We start from the raw sequence: 16,043 nt of genomic DNA on the forward strand, positions 1-16,043 counted from the left end.
TGTGTGTGTGTGTGTGTGTGTGTGTGTGTGTGTGTGTGTGTGTGTGTAGTGTATGTATGTGTCCAGATTCGTGGTCATTTTGTATTCTCTCATGTTCTCTTTGATGTTGTAATTAATGAGAATTATGCAAAATTCTCCATATATATCACATTTTGTCTAGTTTATATGAAAAATTTTAAATACGACTTTCACTTTTTCTGAACTGTATGCTTCAAGTAGCTCTTATGAAGAGTCAGCTGAATAGATTTTTAGCATGCAGATAGTCTTCTCTCTTTCAATAGGAACTCAGAGCCCCAAAATATTTAGAATAGCTCCTCAAAACTGTTTGGTTCCATCACTTAAACCCTGGTCTTCCCTTGGGCCTACTTTTCTGTGTTTCTTCCAGACTACATTCTGCTGTATTCTTTCCCCCACTCCTTACTGGCTAGGCAAGAGAATTCTCTGGGTAGCAATTCTCACCCAACCCTTTCACTCTTCTGTACTTCTCATGAATGATTAAATATAGCTCTTCTAAATCAGCCTGAGATAGGAAAGGAATTGATGGGAAATCCTGGGCTCTACTATTGTGTTCTATAAACAAAGCAGTGTCAATATGAAATGAAAGCAGAACATATCCAAACTTATGGGACATAATGAAAGCAGTGCTAAGAGGAAAGTTCATAGCACTAAGTGCCTCCATGAAGAAATTGGAGAGACTTTATATTAGCAACTTGACAGCATATCTGAAATCTCTAAAACAAAAAGAAGCAAACACTCCCAAGAGGAATAGATTGCACTAAATATTCAAACTTAGAGCTGAAATTAATCAATTAGAAACAAAGAGAATAATACAAAGAATCAACAAAAGAAAGAGCTGATTCTTTGAAAAAAAATCAACTGAATAGACAAACACTTATCCAAACTAACTAAAAGGCAGAGAGACAGTATTCATGTTAACAAAATCATAAATGAAAGGGAGACAGAACATCAGACACTGAGGAAATATTTTTAAAATATCATTTAGGTCTTACTTTAAAAACCTGAACTCCACAAAATTTTAAAATCTAAATAAAATGGATAATTTTCTAGACAGGTATTAAGATCAGGAACAGTATCCAAACAGTCCTATAACCCTTCATGAAAAAGATACGGTCAGTAAAAGTCCCAACAACAAAAAGCCCAGAAGATTTTAGCTCAGAATTCTACCAGACTTTCAAAGAAGAGCTAATGCCAACACTCCTCAAACTATTCCAAAAAACAGAAACAGAAAGAACATAGACAATCTCATTTTTTGACTCCATAGTCACCCTGATATCTATTCCACACAAAGACTCAAGAAAAAAAAAAGAGCATTTCACACCAATTTCTCTTATGAACATCAATGCAAAATACTAAAGAAAATACTTGTAAACCAAATACAAGATGATATCAAAAACATCATTCATCTTGATCTGATACGCTTCATCACAGGGATGCAGGGATGGTTTAATATAAGAAAATCCACCAATGTAATATAACCAAACCTATATAAACAAACTGAAAGAAAAAAAATCACATGATCATCTCATTAGATGCTGAAAAAGCCTTTGAGAAAATCCAACATCCTTCATGTTAAAAGCCTTGGAGGTATACAAAGTGCATACCTAAACATAAAAAAGCAATATAGAGCAAGAAAATAGACATCACAAAATTAAATGGAGAGAAATTTAAAGCAATTCCACTAAAATCAGGGACAAGACAAAACGGCCCACTCTCTCCCTATCTGTTCAATATAGTGCTTGAAGTTCTAGATAGAGCAGTAAGACAACAAAAGGAGATCAAGGGGATACACATTGGAAAGGAAGATGTCAAAGTATCACTATTTGCAGATGATTTGATAGTATTCATAAAGAACCCAAAAAATTCCACCAGAGAACTCCTAAAGCTCATAAACAACTTCAGCAAAGTGGCTAGATATAAAATTACCTCAAAGAAATGACTAGCCCTCCTTTATAAAAATGATAAACGGGCTGAGAAAGAAATTAGGAAAACAACACCTTTCACAATCGCCACAAATAATATAAACTATCTTGGTGTAACTAACTAAGCAAGTAAAAGACCTATATGAAAAGATCTTCAAGTCCCTGAAGAAAGAAATTGAAAAGATCGGAAGATCGGAAGATCTCACAGGCTCACGGATCCATAGGATTAACATAGTGAAAATGATGAACTTATTTAAAGCAATCTACAGATTGAATGCAATTCTTATCAAAATTCCAGTACCATTTTTTACAGTCTTTGAAAGAGCAATTCTCAGCTTCATATGGAAAAACAAAAAACTAAGGATAGCCAAAACAATCCTGAAAAATAAACAAGGTTTTGTAGGAATTACCATCCCTGATTTCTAGCTGTATTACAGAGCAATAGAGATAAAAACTGCATAGTTTTGATGTAGAAACAGATAGGTTGTTCAATGGAATCTAATCAAAGACCCAGAAATAAACTCACACATCTGTGGACAATGAAACTAAAACCCTAAAATAGAAAAAGAGAAAGTGCCTTCCGGTCTCCGTCTGCACCCTAAAGCTGTCCAACAACCCTCGGCACCCAAATCCAGGCTGGAGAGAGTTGGTCTACCAGGAGTGCTTTCACTCCTAAGCCAACAGGTGAGACCACCACTTTCCAATAACTGTCCAAAGAGGGACCTGCCAGGAGTGCACAGGGCACAGGAACAACAGAGCAGCTGGGGACAGGATCCTTCCTGTCTCCATCTGCACCCAGAAGCTAAGGGTGGTCCACAGCCCTCCATACCCAAATCCTGCCCAGGAGAGAGTTGGTCTCCTCAGGAGTGCTGACACACCTAAGATCACAGGCCCACAGGCCCATAGGAGGGACAAGCTTCAGAGACTACAAGACCAGTTAACACCAGAGATAACCAGATGGTGAGAGGCAAGCACAAGAACCTAAGCAACAGAAACCAAGACTACTTGGCATCATCAGAATACAGTTGTCCCATCACAGCAAGTCCTGGATACCCCAACACACAAGAAAAGCAAGATTGTGGTTTAAAATCACATCTCATGATGATGATAGAGAACTTTAAGAAGGACATAAATAACTCCCTTAAAGAAATACATGAGAACACAGGTAATCATGTAGAAGCCCTTAAAGAGGAAATATAAAAGTCCTTTAAAGAATTACAGGAAAACACAACCAAACAGGTGAAGGAATTGAACAAAACCATCCAGGATCTAAAAATGGAAATAGAAACAATAAAGAAATCACAGAAGGAGACAATCCTGGAGATAGAAAACCTAGGAAAGAGATCAGGAGTCATAGACGCAAGCATCCCTAACAGAATACAAGAGATAAATGAGAGAACCTCAGGTGCAGAAGATATCATGGAAAATATTGACACAACAGAGAAAAGAAAGCATCTTTAACAAATGGTGTTGTTGTGATTGAATGACTACATACTTATAACCCAGAACAAAACTTAGGTCCAAGTGGACCAAAGACCTCAACATAAAACCAGGTACACTAAATCTACTAGAAGAGAAAGTGGGAACTACCCTTGATCATTGGTAGAGGTGACAGAACACCAACAGGCTTTAAGATCAACAATTAATAATTGGAACCTCATGAAACTGAAAAGCTTTTGTAAGGCAAAGGACACTATCCATAAGACAAATCAGCAGCCTAAAGATTAGGAAAAGATCTTCACTGGCCCTACAACTGACAGAGGCTAATATCCAAAATACATAAAGAACTCAAGGAGTTAGACACCAACAACCAAATATCCTAATTTAAAAATGGGGTACAGAGCTAAACAGAGAATTCTCAACAGAGGATATGGAATCAGAAAAGGCCACCTCTCATAGACAGGCAGGACCCTGTGGAGGCATAAGGACACCGACCCATCCACAAAACCTTTTGGTCCCAAATTTCTCTGTCTAAAAGAAATACAAAGATAGGGGATAGAGCAGAGACTGAAGGAATGGCTGACCAATAACTGCCCCAACTGTCCCCATGGACAAGCTCCATCCCTGACACTATTAATTTCACTGTCATGCTTCCAGATAGGAGCCAATCATAAGTGTCCTCTGAGAGGCTCCACCCAGCAACTGACTGAAATAGATGCAGAAACCCAGGGCCAAATATTGGATGGAGCTTGGGGACTCTTATGGAAGGTTTGTAGAAAGATTGAGGGTCCCAGAGGGGATAGGAACACTAGAGGAAGGCTAACAGAATCTGGACCCTTAGGGGGCTTTCAAAGACTGAGCTACTAACCAAAGAGTATAAAAGTGTGTTCCAAGCCCTAACCCCCCCACCCACATCTGTATCAAATGTGCAGCTCAGTCTTCATTTTGGTCCCCCAACCACTGGAGCAGGGCTGTCTCTAAAGCTGTTGCCTGTCTGTGGAATCTGTTCCCCTAACTTGGCTGCCTTGTCTGGTCTCAGTGGGAGACGTGCCTAACTCTGTAGAGACTTGATGTGCCAGGGTGGGTTGGTGCTGAGGGGGTAATCTCCCGTCTCTCAGAGGTGAAGGGGAGATGGGAATTGGGGAGCAGTCCTGTGAGGTCGAGCACTGGGATCAGAGGGGCGGCTGCTATCGGGATGTAAAGTGAATAAGTAAATAAATTAGTGGAAAAAAGGCACTATACACTTGCCATTATCAACAAAAAACATTTGAGTTATATTTAGTTTTAAAAAACATGTCTGTCTTTTCATTCAATTTTGTTGCCTGAAACACACATAAGCAAATTTATGTTAGTATAATTTTTGCATTGAGGTTTTATCTTTATACCTTTTCGCTTAAGAAACTTTATCGGGATCACTTTCCAATAAACTTTAAGAGAAAACAGTGTGCCGAATCAGATGTATCCATCGTCGTGGTTGGAATACGATCACAATCCCCTACCCGTCACTCACTTTATATCCACTAGTATCTATGAGCATGTGTGGACATTTTTCTATTTCTGAAATAAAACTTTATGCTTTTTAAGGTGTATTTATTTTGCTTTTATGTGTATGGTTGCTTTGCTTGAATGGACAAATGTACACCATGTGCAGTGCTCCCAGTGACCAGAAGAGGGAACCAGATCCCCAGGAACGGGAATTAAACCGTGCTTGGGAGCAGCCTAACTAGAAAGTAGCATCACCAAGCCCTGAATACAACGGTTGTACTTAGGTTATGCTCTAAAATCTTGAGACCATGATTGTGCCTACAATATTAACACTCAATTCTTAATACCATCAATTATTGAAGGTGTTCATACTTCTCTAATTATTACAGATTTTTCTTTTCCATTGTCTTGCAACTAAAACACCACTCATTTCTCTGTCCTTTCTTCATTTTCTTTACAGGTATTCTTGATTTTGAGGGGGTTTTGTTGCTTTGTAGTTTCCTGTATTTTTCTGAATGCAAATTTATCTTGATATTTAAAATACTTTTCAGAGACTGGAAAAAGATGTCTCAATGGGAAAAGTACACACTGAAAAGCATGAGTACCTAACTATAGATCCCTGTGCCCATGTGAAAAGCTAAGTTGATAGCACACCAGCAATCCATGTGCTGGGGAGGGAGAGACAGACTTGTCTGTCTAGCCTAAGGGATAAACTCTAGGTTCACTGAAATTTCGTCAAAATATAAGTTGGAGGGTGACAATCTCTATAGTATGCACAACACTCCTCACTCACACAAACACACACGAATACTTTTTAGCATGTTTACTCCGTAAATTCAGTGGCTACTTGAGACTTAGGAATTGTTTTTAAACAATGAATTTCCATGTGGAGAAATAGAATGTCTATATCACCAGCATTTTATACAAATGTATTGCTGAAAATTACCGTAGTCTCCTATCACCTTCATTTAGGAATTAAATACTTCCATCAAAGGTACTTAACCCTTGGTGTGTATTCATTTTACTGAGAGACAAATTTGATTTTTCTAAAACCAGAATGACTACTCAATTATCTGTTTTCAAAACAATGTGTTGGCCTCCAGCCCATGCTGTAGGGAATTAGTGAGCATCTAGAGGCAATGAACAAGCCCAAATGTTGGTTCTCATATTCCAACTTGGTTACTTTTATTTTTCCTTTTCTTCGTTATTGAAAAATGTTTTCATACAATTTTGATCATCTTTCCCCTTCCCCAATTCCTCCATGATCCTTTCTACCTCTCTAACCCACCCACTTTTTCTCTCTTTAAAAGACAATAAACAATTATTTTCACTATTCTGGGTTCTTTATTTTCATGACTGCTCTTTGAAAGGCCCAACAAGCAAAAAGAGTTGGATGCAGATATTTCCACTCAACCAATAGATAGAAGCTGGTGACCCTTGTGGTAGAATTAGGGAAAAGCTGGGAGAAGCTGAGGAGGAGGGCAACCTTATAGGAAGACCAGCAGTCTCATCAAACCTGGTCCCAGGGATCTCTCAGACACTGGACCACCAACCAGGCAGCATACACCACCTGATATGAGGCCCCCACACATATACAGCGGAGGACTGCTGGGTCTGAACTCAGTCTGAGAAGATGCACCTAACCCTCAAGAGACTTGGGGCCCCAGGGAGTGGAAAGGTCTGGTGGGGTGGGGGTGGGGGCATCCTCTTGGTGACAAGGGGAGTAGGTGTGGGATGTGGACCAGTCAGAGGGTGGACCAGGAAGGGGATAAAGTCTAGACTGTAAAAAAAAAAAAAGGATAAAAACACAAAAAAGACAATAAACAAAACAAACACTTCGACCTGACATGCACAAAATATCCCCACAAAAACCAGAAACTAAAATACAAACGGCCAGTAAGATAAATGAAAAAAAAAAAAAATCCCAAGCTAAATCAAATGAGGCCTAATGTCCCTGTAAATACCATTTGGTTCTGGGCTGGATACCTCCTCCCAGGCCTGGTGCCTAACCTGCGATGTATAATATACCCATTGAGAACTCAGTGGAGAAAGTTTTTCCTCTGCCAATGGGTATCAGTTCAACATAGCTCCTTGGGTAGGAGTGGAAGGCCATGTCTTTGCGTTCTCATGCTGGGACCTCATCTGCAAAACGTATGTTGCATAGTCTGAGTTTGTCTTTATATCAGTTCTATTGTATATGAAGATGCTGTTTCCTTGGAGTCATCACCTCTGGCTGTAACAATTTCTCCAAACCCTCTTCTTCACAGATCCCTCAGCCTTGAGTGGAAAGGTTTGATAAAGACATCTCCTTTTGGTTATTGGAATAAATACATGCTCACAGGAGCCTTATATACCTGTCTCCTGAGAGGCTCTGCCAAAGCCTGACATAAACAGAGGCAGATGCTTGTAGCTAACTATTGAACTGATCACAGGGTTCTCGATGGAGAAGCTAGAAGACTGAAGGGGCTGAAGGGGCTGGCAGCCCCATGGGGAGAGCTACAATACCAACCAGCCAAGGCTCCCAGGGTCTAAATCGCCAGCCTGGGAACACACATGGAGGGACCCATGTCTCTAGCTGTATAGGTAGTTGAGGATGGCCTTGTGAGGCATCAGTGGGAGAGGAGGGCCTCAGTCCCTGGAAGGCTGGATGCCCCAATGTCAGGGAATTCGAGAGCAGGCAGGTGGGAATGGGTACATGGGTGGGGATACACCCTCATAGAAGTAGAAGAAGGGGGATGGGATAAGGGGTTTTGGGGGCAGGGATGGGGAAAGGAGATAACATCTGAAAGGTAAATAAATAAAATATACAATAAAAAAACAGATAATGGAACTGGCAATTGCAGTCGAGCAATTTGAGACTTTTTGTCAACAGTTATTACAGGGATTTCTTATAATCCTCAAGGACAAGGTATTGTAGAAGGGGCCCATAGAACTTTAAAATGCTTTATTAATAAATTATACTGCAGTGAAATAATCTATCAATCCTAGTTTGGAAGTTCAAAGTTCTGCAAATGTCTCAGGTGTGGAACACCACCATACACAAAATAGAGATATTTTTATGATTTACATTTTGAACTACTTTTTGAAATTTTAGTGTGCAGCATGGGTTTAACCAAAAAAACATGAAAGTGATAAAATTCTGCTAGTTGTTCTGCTAGATCTATTGGTGCTATTTTATCAAAAAAGAAAAAAAAAAAAGCACTGTGATGTCCTTGGTTACTTAGTAAAAAAAAAAAAAAAAAAAAAAAACTACGAGACTATCTCTGATTTAACATATGGATAACTTTAAGAAAAGACAAGTGTTTTGCCTTCTTACACATCCTGAGACCATCTGTGGAGGGATGGCATGGCTCACAGTGACCTGGACCCTCCCACAGCAATCATGACAAAACTAAAGCCCCAGTCAGTGACTTGCCTATAAATAATCTGATGGAGACATTTCCTCGGTCCAGATCTCTCCTCTTAGCTGACAGTAGTTTCTGTCAAGTTGACAAAATGTTAACCAGTATACTATCCTGTATTTGCTGGAGAAGAAATTAACTCCAGAGGATCTGTAAAGTCAGTAGTAACTGAAAATAGCCTTGGAGTTTTAAAAGATTTATTTCTGAATGCTTTTATATCAGTTGTCAAGGCAGTAAGGTCAAAGAACAATCCTTATATTGATAAAATCCTGTATAGATGTTAGTGAGTTGATGATTCCAGTTCCAGTTCCTCAATAGATGTTAGTGAGTTGATGATTCCAGTTCCAGTTCCTCAAAATTAACTTAGGTGTCCACCAGACAGGAGGAGTTGTACTTCTACACGGCTAGTCATGGGTTACTGTGTGAACCAGTCTACTTTTTTGTCTCAGCTCTCACAAAATGTGTTAACTCTGTCAACAAATGTCATATGCAAAATAGAAGTAGTTTTATGATTTACATTCTAAACTACTTGTTGAAATTTTCATTGTACAGTGTAATAGTATATGTAAGTTCAACCAAAGAACACAAAAGTTATAAAATTTTATTAGTATTAAAAAAAATTTAGTGGAGCTCTTTTATATATAAAAAGTAATATATACATATATATGCCATAACTTTTTCAAACTTCAGATTTTGAGTGTAGTAACGAAAACAGGAGGTCATCATTGACTTAATAAATGGATGACTTTATTAAGAGAAAACAAGATAGGTATTTATTCCAAACCATTCACAAAAACAAAGCACAGACTTATTCATACAATACTTTGGTTTAAAAATGATTTAAAACACCAATGTTAAACCTGATATCCAGGTGTAAAATACAAACCACAAAACCCCAAGCTTGCATAGATGAAATGAATGCATGTAGATGTAGGAGTGGTAATGAAGGAAGGCTTGGACACTGCACTGTGCCTTAATGATGTTGTTAACCAGTGACGTCAGCCTCCCCAGACACATCAAAGCAGTCATCACTGTATTTCTCATTTCTTCAAAAAGCTTATACACAGAAGCAACTTAGACTCTATGAAGATGAATTGAAATAGACTGTTCCCTGCAGCCTAATCCAGATGGGTGCACACAGGCCCACCAGCATCCACACCAGTCAGTCAGCTTGACGCATCTACAGTGTCTCCTCACAGTTTTATTCAATCTCTACATAGGCATGTGGTTTGAGGTGGTCTATCCTCAGACAAGAGAGATATTCTATTGAGGCTCTGATCAGCTCCATGCACAATCCCTCAATGGGAGGTGGGCTGACCATAAGCTGGCCAGCAGTGGGATCCCATGTCACTTTTTTTATACTTTTCTCTAGGTCACTGCACTTAAACGACTCTTACCAAATAAAGTGTGTGGCTTCCTCATAGCGTTACTAAAGAAATGATTTTTTTTTTCAAATTATAACAGAAATAAATGACAGTGTCACCTCAAATGTCCTGAGAAACTTGATTTATGTAACAAACTCTTGTACTTTCAAATCCAGCACCGTTCAAATGTTTCACAGGGATAGATTGTTCTTAGCAGACACCAGACATTACAGAGACTTGTCATTTTGAAATGTTACTTTTATATGTCATTTTTCCATATTACTTCCTAATATTTACATTATTTCATGAAATGAATATCTGGTTGCTCATTTAAAACCATGAACAATACAGCTATCCTTAGGAAAGGACATCTGTCTTTTGGATTACATCAAGATCTACAAGCTAAAGGAATTTAGAAACTATTCATACATAAGTATAAAACTTCTCATACCCAAAACTCTTAGCAAATTTCTAGCTAGATTCAATTTCAGCAATTACAGTGTGAATCAGTGTAGCAATATCTCCAAAGAACATCACTCATGCCTGGGTATTCTCTCAATGCCTACTTTTTACTGTTGGCAATCTTTGCTAATTTGTTACTCAAACCTTTTTAATTTTTTTCTCATCTTCATATTTGAATTTTACCAGTAAAGACCTGGGCAATACAGTTACGTAATTAATCCTGCACTAATCTAAAATGCTGAAGTCAACATACTATAAAAAGTAACCTTTTAAAATAAGAAAAAAAAACACTTTTTTTCTTACTTATAATACACAGAAGCTTATGAAATCTATGAACATATTAGTAGCAGTGCTTGGGTTTATAAGGGCAGAAAATGGCTTTTAGTGGCAAACACATATGTAAATCAGTGTGGTTACCTGCATGACTGTGCTCATCTGTGCACAGCCTAGAAAAGCCATCCTTCTATCAACAGCCAAGAAAAGCTTGTCCTTCTATCAACTCACCCATATCCATATTTCACTGCTTCTGTTAAAATAGATAAACTAGAGTACTCTTCAGATCACCATTTCAAGTATACATCCTTCCATTTGAGGGGGCGAGGGGGTGTCCTCCTGTATTTCTTAATAGTAAATAAGCTTTTCAATACACAAAAATAATTGTTAGAATTCTTAGGAATAATCTGAGTATTGTCACTAAACCAAAAAACTTTTAGAACATCTTTTACAGTCACCATAAAAAAAGAACAAGAACCTCCCAACTGTTCAGAAAGTTATCATGTGTGAACACTCCAGCCAGGGAGTTCTCCCAGCAATGGTCTGGCCACACCTCACTACTCCTGGAACTGAGAAGATCCTGGGAGAAGTTCAAAGCTCCAGGTGATGATGATGCTTGAGATGATGCTTGAGGCGCTTTCATGAACTGCATCCCAATGGAGAGCTGATGAGAGCGCACACATACTAAACACAATGGCCTGAAGTAGACTCAAACGATTTAAGGCAAAACTGATCTTCACAGACATTGCTGACATAAAGTGCAGGGCTCATCAGGAAAGTGACTATTCCTAATGTTTTCCTAGCTTATCCTTGCCTTCTTGGAAACACTAAAATTAAATTTGAGCATTTCTGATGAGTTATAGCAGAAGCAACAAAGCCTTCAATTCTTCCCTTTAATTATCTTACATATCATCATGATAAAAACTAATCAAACAAACAAACAAAAAACTTCCACCACATATTCGTCTAAAACTGTTCTATGCAGCATTAACAGGATACTACACAGTAGGTGTCTCTCAGCCTGCATTGCCCTATTACAGGGTAGGAAGAAACAAGCATCCTGTCACCAGTCAGATACAGATATGGCTCTAAAGCACACAGGCACCAACAGATAGCCAGAGAAATGGGGGATGCTTTTGGGTCACTTCTCTGATTGTCAGACAGGAAGAGAGAATGAGTGACCAAGTCACTTTTCTGCTATGAACAGCATATGACAGACACATTACAGACTTTTTTAAATGAGAGATTGGATTTTGAATGTTTAAGAACTGTTGTATAAAAGCGTGCCATGAGAACACTGCACAGTGTTCACACTGAAATGAAGGGGAACAATGTTTCCTTGTCAGTGTGACTTCAATGTCAGCGCTCCTTCCACAAACACCATCCTGCCAAATGGAAGAAGCCATTTACTTCAAGCTCTATTCTTTCTTAGGCCTTTGAGTTATTTCTACATGGACCTCATTTCTTCATTAGGCTAATGATATCAGCCAACCACAAGTTACCTTTTAAAGGAGAGTAACAGATCTTCATATTTCCCAAAGTGAAATTTATACAAAGGCATTCATTACTCATTGTAAATCAAGGCTGTAAAATGTTAACCACTTACGTGGTAAACAGAATGCACCATATTACAGTATGTTTTTGTCTTTGTTTTTGTTATAAATTTGGCACAAACAGACTTAGTGAAGCTCTGACAGTATTAAAGTGTGCAGTGGACCACAGGTCACATACTTTAGACAGTTGCCTAGGTGCAGTGCCCCAGTCCACTGTGAAAAGAGTTTTCTTTGGGCACATATTTATGTATATCTCTCTTCCTAATTTTGATGTTTCTCAAGATCAGAAATACATAGTTTGGTTGTGGCTGTTCAGGTTTTGAGTTCACTACTACATAGCCATTTGTAATAAAGTCACTTGACCCCATAATAGTTAAATGGCATGCAAAGTCACTTGCAAAAATTCTCAATATCCTTTGAGAACAAAAGAAGCAACTTTTCTATTCTCCCAACAAGGCAATTATGTCTAACAGTAGCTTGAATACTGGAATTAATTTTCTATCAGGTCAGCATATGTAATCTGACTTTTATCTAGCCTCTTTTCTAGGATGGAAAAGGAGAGAGCATCACGTCAGGCAGTCTCATGATGAGGCTTCTTAACATAGTGTGCCCATCCAGTGACACTGGTGTTAACAGCACATGGCCTGAAGAGAAAACAAGTTGAGAAACAAAAGAATTCTCAAGGCTAGAAAAATTAGTCTGTATGTTGATAGCAAACCACAATACAGTGTGGACCTAATAATTAAATTGCATGTGCTCAATAACATGAACAAAATAAATGCTTTCATTTTTATATAAAAATTAAAAAATAAAAAGCAGAGACCACAGTGAAGATTGGCAGTTCATTAAGAGCTGTTAGTTGTTTCAATCATCTCAAAGATATATTATTTGACTGATAGCAAAAATTTTAATTAAGAATAATTAAGAACATTTTTCTATCTTTCTACTCATAATAATTACTGGTATTCTTAAAAAAACTGTTCACTTTACAAAAATAAAATAAAACAAACAATATATTTTAAAATTGTAGTCTTTAAAAAAAACATAAAAAGTAACAACTATTCCAATACTGATGCTAAGCTGGCCATCATATGGGCAGCACTGCCTTGGCCATCCAGGGTGACAGGTAAGACTTCAGCATTCTGGTTAAGTGGCTTGGCATTTTTAAAACTAAAAGACATACATTTTACAATAATAAATATGATTAAATGAAGTTCATGCAAAACAAAAGAAATGCATCTTTTAAAGTTAAAAGTGATCATTTCATGAGATAGAAAAATAAATATTTATAAAACAAAAATATGGCAGATGTTGCCTGTTTTGCCTAATTATCAAATAAAAATGCAACTATATTTTTTTCTTTAACGTTACCATTTCAAAATATCTTTAAAACACATGACGTAAAATCACAGGGCAGGCCCGATGAAGATAAAGCATTTCACTAAGCTGGTAAGACGAAGCTGTGATACTGAAAGCATTGTCTAGATTCTGACTTAAGGCTAGGCTTTCCCTTTGCCTCCTTCTCTGAAGGATGTTCTTCATGCATGTACTTGCTGGCTGACACTCAGGCCTGTAGTTCACTTCCCTGCATTTGCTCCCAGGAACTGCACTGCTGCGTCCGCATCTTTCCAGATGACTGTTTGCCCACAGCTTCACTCTTAGCCACTTTTCACCCAAATTTCTACCAGGTGTCACTTTATGAAACAAAAGATTGTTCTCAAAATCAGAGATCAAAATCTGTTGGGAGCAGCATTCCAGAATCTTCCACATGTTTAAGACAGTTTGGAAAGACAAGGCAAATGGCAGGCAGGGAGTCCTTAAATCATTTCTCTCAGCACCCCTATTTTCTGCTTTTCTAAATAAACAGCATACTGACATGACAGAAAACATCTGATCCATACACTGCAAAGAACAGCAAGTCAAGCTGGGAAAATGTCAATCACATATAGGTTCAGCATGGCTGCCATTTATATTAAGTAAGTTGTATGGATAAATACCTAAAGTTTTATAGAGGAGTTTAAAAGGTCTTACAGAGAGGAATACAATGACTGTCAGCATGGAAGGATACATCTGGGTAATAACTCCCTTCACCAAATCCAACTTCACGTTGGATTAATCTAATATTGCAGGTACATAAAACATCACTGCAAGGTTGCCAACAAAAACTGCTATATCCTGGGAGCAAGAGGCTGGATGTGCACAGCTAGGTGGACAGATGGTATCAAGTCCTATGGACACTGTTCTATTCCTTTGGCTCTATAATTAAATTAGAAAAGCAAGGCAATGGAAGGCTGCTTGTTCTTTAATTTTGAGTTGACTCTTCATGGACATGAAAGAAAATACCAGACAATTAAGGTCAATACAAATAAATATTAGCACGTTAGTCACTGCCTAAGGGCGTCAAAAAAACTTGATCCTAAGGAAACAGCAGTACACATTAACAAGTGAGGGTTACATGACTATCTAGAGCCTCTACCAATCCATTTATTCAGAAGAACAGACTTCCACTGCTCTGGGTATTTCCCCTACACTTTATTGTTGTGATTTTACTTTTTCTGAAAAGAATAAAAAACAAAGGCTGTATCTTTCAAAATACCATAACAATAAACAGCAAAGCAGCTATTCCATGTACTTCCCTATACTTCATTGCATCCAAATGTTATGCTTTACTTGATAATGAATCTCTGTACACTTCTAATTGCTAAATAAACTCAATTCCCTAGATGCCAATATCGTATAGCTAGCACAGAATTATTATGTCCCAGGAAATATATCCACAGAAGAGGTGGCCAATATTCAGAAGCTACATTTCCTTACACTGCCCAAGTGACCAAAATAACCAAAATTTTAAAATGAAGTGAAATACTTTTTTAGTTAAAAAAACACTTGAGAGTAACTCCCAGCAATGGCACACAGGACAACAGCCAACGTGGAATGCGTGTTGTATCTTTCAGTAATATGTGCTATAAGATGTCCATTTTCAAGGCATATCCCTTTTTGTTGTTTGTTTTGATTTACTGTTTACTATGGAAGCCTAGGGAAAGGAGAAAAAAGAAACATCATTAAAATCCAGGTAACTGGGGTAGGGGAAGGAGCCTGAGAGACAGAAAAGAGAATTTAAAGATAATTGTTTTTGCAGTTTTAATTTTCTCACAGATTTTACATTTTTGATAGTGCTAAATAAATACTTAGCAGTCAATGTGTAAACTCCAGCATGAAGCTCTAGACCTTCTGAATGGCTCTTTAACCACATACGATTTCAGAGATGGATAAGCCCTGAATCTGCTTCATTTTGCTATGTATATTTTTTCATTTGCAAGTTCTTTAAAGTTTTAATAAATTAAAAAAAGATGAAGATACTTTTAATTCACTGTCTCCCTGCCCAAGACGTATCTTCATTTCTATGTACTCTCCAAATGACTCCTCCTTGCATTTTTAGAAGTCTTTTGCTTACAAAATAGTCATGTACAGAATCACTTTGTCATTTTAATACTTTGCAGCAAATATATATTGAGGACAAACAAACATATACTGTCCCCAAATAATACAAACTCAGGTTCAGAGGAAACAAATTCATAAGCAACTTTCCAGCTGCATCAGAGATGTTCAAAATATCAGTAAGTGAAAAAGAATGATAAAAATATCACCTAAGAAATCTTCAAATAAGTTCAATCATATACTGAGACCTAATGCTTGTAACTTGATTTGCAATCCTCTCGCCTTTACTCCCTACCTCCCAAGGTCTCGCTGTCATTGGCATTTCCTCTCTTTCTCCCTCGGCTTGTAGAGTGCTGAGACTACAGGAGTAGAGCACCACACACAACCTTTTCTCACAAGGCTTACTCTACATGACTGACAATTCTGGACTAATTATTTTACTACCACTGTTTTGTAGATAGGGAAGTTAGAAAATAGCCTCACTATGTAACTTTGACCAAGGTGTGTGTGTGTGTGTGTGTGTGTGTGTGTGTGTGTGTGTGTGTGTGTCTCTCATTTTCTTTACTGTACCTATCATCTGTGAGGAACTGTGTGGTATGAATGCATATGTACTGTTAATCTAATTCCTACCCTCAGGCTGTATGTCATCCAATATTCTTGAAACAAACTGTTTTAGGTTTTGAAACT

General features: G+C 37.9%; 1 protein-coding gene across 2 annotated transcripts in view; it reads right to left on the reverse strand.

The window, feature by feature from the left end:
* Positions 1 to 8,991: 8,991 nt before the first annotated feature.
* Ccdc50 (coiled-coil domain containing 50) overlaps positions 8,992 to 16,043 on the reverse strand; it is a 59,891-nt gene continuing 52,839 nt past the window's right edge. For both annotated transcript variants that reach the window (XM_028785577.1, XM_028785579.1), the window contains one exon: positions 8,992 to 14,952. In XM_028785577.1, the coding sequence (XP_028641410.1) occupies positions 14,933 to 14,952 (20 nt within the window). In that variant the 3' untranslated portion in view covers positions 8,992 to 14,932. The remainder of the gene's footprint in view (positions 14,953 to 16,043) is intronic.

Source organism: Grammomys surdaster, unplaced genomic scaffold, assembly GCF_004785775.1.
Source record: "Grammomys surdaster isolate TR1022 unplaced genomic scaffold, NIH_TR_1.0 125277, whole genome shotgun sequence".
NCBI lineage: Eukaryota > Metazoa > Chordata > Mammalia > Rodentia > Muridae > Grammomys > Grammomys surdaster.